The sequence below is a fragment of the Rosa chinensis genome, chromosome 3 (genome assembly GCF_002994745.2).
Source record: "Rosa chinensis cultivar Old Blush chromosome 3, RchiOBHm-V2, whole genome shotgun sequence".
In the NCBI taxonomy this organism is placed as follows: domain Eukaryota; kingdom Viridiplantae; phylum Streptophyta; class Magnoliopsida; order Rosales; family Rosaceae; genus Rosa; species Rosa chinensis.
The window spans coordinates 11,639,794-11,643,622 of record NC_037090.1 but is presented as its reverse complement, the minus strand read 5'-3'; the positions used below and the strand labels follow the sequence as shown (position 1 = coordinate 11,643,622).

Genomic DNA, 3,829 nt, shown 5'->3' with positions numbered 1-3,829 from the left:
CTTCAGTGTTCCTCAAATTTTCTGTTCAGGGTTACGCAACTATATATGAATTCAGAACTTGTAATGGATATTGTAAACTATGGATACGATTGTAAGAGAAGTTACTCAAACTCCACCAACTGCACATTATAGAATGATTGTTGACTATTGAGCAAGCTTACAGCCCAAGAAAACTTCGTCCTCTCACCTCTATATATAGAGCTCAAACAACCCGTGCATGAAGGACAAAGCCAATTAACCACATAAGCAAAGAGTAGTTCGAGACTAATTACTACTGTTATCAAATATGGCTGGGGAGGACGTGAAGCTGTATGGAACTTGGAGGAGCCCGTATAGTCGCAGGGTTGAAATAGCTCTGAAACTCAAAGGTGTCCAACACAAGTACTATGAAGAAGACCTGACCAATAAGAGCCCTTCGCTCCTCAAGTACAACCCGGTTCACAAGAAGATCCCTGTGCTTGTTCATGGTGAGAAAGTAATTTCAGAGTCCCATGTCATTCTCGAGTACATCGACGAGACGTGGAAGGGCTATGACATACTGCCTAAAGATCCTTGTGAAAAGGCCAAGGCACGCTTCTGGGCTAGGTTCATCGATGAAAAGGTATTAGTATTAATTCTCGATCCATTTTCTTTCCTAAACATAATGTTGCCTTGCCCTATATCTGATTTTTACATTGGAAGATAGTGAATTTAACGTAAAGATCGATAAATATTTCGACGACATGATATACTAGATTGTTTGACAATTGCTATATTGTTTGTGTATTTAGTGTCTTCCTGCGCTAAAGAAAGCTCTCGCGAGTATGGCTGAGGAGCGTGACAATGCCGTGGAAGAAGCATGTGAGCTTCTACAACTACTTGAAAATGAGCTCAAGCATAAGAAGTACTTTGGAGGAGATTGTATTGGACTGGTGGACATTGTTGCCAACTTCATAAGCCATTGGCTTAAAGTTCTTCAAGAAGTTGTGGGAGTGGAGCTGTTAACCATAAAGAAATTTCCCAAGCTATGCGAATGGAGTGAGAACTTTGTCTGCCATCATGCTGTTAAGGAATGTCTGCCTCCTAAAGACAAGCTTCTCACTTGGTTCCATTCTCACTATGGAAGCGGTACTACTTCTAAGTAAATGGTTCATAGATGCCCCTCATAAGCATCTCATGGATCATGAAGTAATATCAGATCGAATGAATATGGATTGTATATAAATAAATTAAAGTCAAGGTTATGCTTCTTTTAATTAAGAAAAAAAATAGGATCACATTGGAGGACAGCTCCATATGCATTGGTATTTTAAAAATAAAAATTAAACGTTTATTGTGTTTAGTTTCCTTCAAATTATCTTTGTATAGTTTCAGTACGATGTCAATTCATTTGATCGTTTAATTGTCATTAGAGAATAATAGCTTTCTAGCTATAATGATGATTAAATTGTCAAAAGGGTTTTGAGTGATTCTTTCACAGAGATACTTGATGAAGAGAACTTAAATTTAAATTTCTACATTGCTATTGTTAAGCGAGTCTCTGCAATATTATATCTTTATGTATTGTTATCTTGATGTGGTATGTATGTAATGTACTTATCTACACATCTTTTTTTATATATATAAAATAATACATATCAATTATATTATTATATGACTCTGAATCATGGGCAAAGAATAGTACAAAAAAAACTACTCTATTGTAGCTCAGAGTAATCTATGCTAACAAACTACCTTGCCCCGTAGTCAATCTATTCTACCTAACTTCATACGCCGAGCACACCATTATGATAAGATAAAATCAAGTACTTCTACAAAAGCTCCCAGAGACACTTAAAACTAGCATAGACTAAAACTAAATAGCAAATTAAAAAACTACAGACCCTAACAGCCCAAACCTGAGATCAAGCCCAAAGGCCCAGGCAAAGGCAAAACTAGCAAGAGGACGATGACTCTGCACCTCCTGCCGACGCATCCCCCCCGCAGTCTCCGGTGGCAAATACTTCCAACCCATCACCACTGGGCTCAACCTTTGCCCACCACCAAGGCAGTCGACAAGAACCAAGGCCGATATGCTGCTCAACGGTCACCCAAAACCTCAAATCCGGCAAAATTTACCGATCTACACAACAAGATGCTGAGAAACGCACTAAGAACAGTCACCAAAAACTCCTTCTGAATGTACTTATCTACGCACCTTTGTTAAGATGTCATTTTAATAAAAGTTGCTATCTTATTACGAGTGGTTATATAATAAGTGATATATATGGTCTTGACTAGTGATATTATAGAAATTAAATGTGAACGACTCAACTGGCAAGGCTAGCTAGTGGCACTTGCTCTCTAGCTTTCATGAATTAACGGATCGATAAGTACTTAAAGATTAACAATTAGCAACTGAGTTTTGTAGTATTTATTGTCTTACCTAGTAGACGTACACAGCCGGCCACCCTCATTAAAATACATCTACGTATGATGGATATTCGTTAATTATTCTGTGTTTGTTTGTGTCGGTTGTGGCGGTAGGTGATTCTGTAGTACTACAGAAATAAATTCGCGAGGGTGGGCAGAAAATTTGTTCCCTCACATTAGTGAGAAATTTAGAAGGGAACAACTATATATACAACACAAATTAGTATTAGCTCTAGGAATACTAATTAGCAGTATGGCTGAGGAAGAAGCAGTGAAGCTGTTTGGCACTTGGAGAAGCCCTTTTAGCCGCAGAGTGGAAATAGCTCTGAAGCTCAAAGGTGTCGACTTCAAATACTATGAAGAGGATCTGACCAACAAGAGCCATCTGCTTCTCAAATACAACCCAGTTCACAAGAAGATTCCTGTGCTCGTCCACAACGAAAAACCTATTGTAGAGTCCCTTGTCATTCTTGAATACATTGACGAGACCTGGAAAGAAGGATTCCCCATATTGCCTAAAGACCCTTGTCAAAGATCACATGCACGCTTCTGGGCTAGGTTCCTTGATGAAAAGGTAATAAAATACAATGCTTTGCATTTGGGGACTCGTTTGTTCGACAGTGCTTTTAGAAATGTTAACTTGTTTAGTAGAAATAGTTAAAAGTGCTTCATGAAAAAGTACATGTCACGCAGTTCCTGGATGCTTCACAAGGAACCACTTCCGAGTGTAATTCTGTAGTTTGTAGAAAAATGTCATATGCTAGCTTCTAAGTTCTAACAAAAGCGCTCCCTATGCCAAACAAGCCTTTAAGGATTGTTATGTATATACTCTCTCCTTAACTGGTATATGGCATCATTTAATATTGTACACTGTCGATCATAACTTAGTTAATTAATTCTCAAATTGTCAGTGAATTTTGTGTATTTAGTGCCTGCCTGCGATAGAGGAAGCTTGCTTGAGGAGTGTAGACCGTGAGAAGGCTGTGGAAGAAGCATGCGAGCTTCTAAAACTACTCGAAAATGAGCTCAAAGACAACAAGTTCTTTGGGGGAGAGACTATTGGACTGGTGGATATTGTCGCTAGTGTCATAAGCTGCTGGCTCAAAGCTTTTCAACAAGTTGCGGGAGTAGAGCTGTTAACCAAAGAGAAACTTCCCAAGCTTTGTGAATGGAGTGATGAGTTTGTCAGCCATGCTGTTATTAAGGGATGTCTACCTCCAAGTGATAAGCTACTTGCTTCACTCCGTGCTCACTTTGAAACTGTTGCATCCAAGGAACTTTGTACGTGATTTAAAATCACCTCAAGGTTCTCTACATTAATTTCAAAAAAAGTTGGTAAAATCAAAAACGGATTATTTTGATCGTGACTAGATGTTATCATGTTTCGGTTAAAACTTAAAAGTGTGAACCCCACATTTACATTGGAAAAATAAGACAT

At 38.5% G+C, this 3,829-nt stretch overlaps 2 protein-coding genes across 2 annotated transcripts; both read left to right on the top strand.

The window, feature by feature from the left end:
* Positions 1-229: 229 nt before the first annotated feature.
* On the top strand, positions 230-1,496 carry LOC112193362 (probable glutathione S-transferase). Its single transcript, XM_024333467.2, has 2 exons — positions 230-601; positions 771-1,496. Exons 1-2 carry the CDS (start codon positions 287-289, stop codon positions 1,122-1,124), a joined length of 669 nt encoding a protein of 222 aa, XP_024189235.1. The 5' UTR covers positions 230-286; the 3' UTR covers positions 1,125-1,496.
* A 1,096-nt stretch (positions 1,497-2,592) lies between these two features.
* LOC112193753 (probable glutathione S-transferase) lies at positions 2,593-3,829 on the top strand. Its single transcript, XM_024333981.2, has 2 exons — positions 2,593-2,965; positions 3,321-3,829. Exons 1-2 carry the CDS (start codon positions 2,645-2,647, stop codon positions 3,678-3,680), a joined length of 681 nt encoding a protein of 226 aa, XP_024189749.1. The 5' UTR covers positions 2,593-2,644; the 3' UTR covers positions 3,681-3,829.

Excerpts from the sequence above, each read along its gene's own strand:
- LOC112193362 (XM_024333467.2), top strand. The coding sequence starts at position 287 with ATGGCTGGGGAGGACGTGAAGCTGTATGGAACTTGGAGGAGCCCGTAT. Across the intron at positions 602-770 it reads CTAGGTTCATCGATGAAAAG|TGTCTTCCTGCGCTAAAGAA; the intron begins GTATTAGTATTA and ends TTGTGTATTTAG.
- LOC112193753 (XM_024333981.2), top strand. The coding sequence starts at position 2,645 with ATGGCTGAGGAAGAAGCAGTGAAGCTGTTTGGCACTTGGAGAAGCCCT. Across the intron at positions 2,966-3,320 it reads CTAGGTTCCTTGATGAAAAG|TGCCTGCCTGCGATAGAGGA; the intron begins GTAATAAAATAC and ends TTGTGTATTTAG.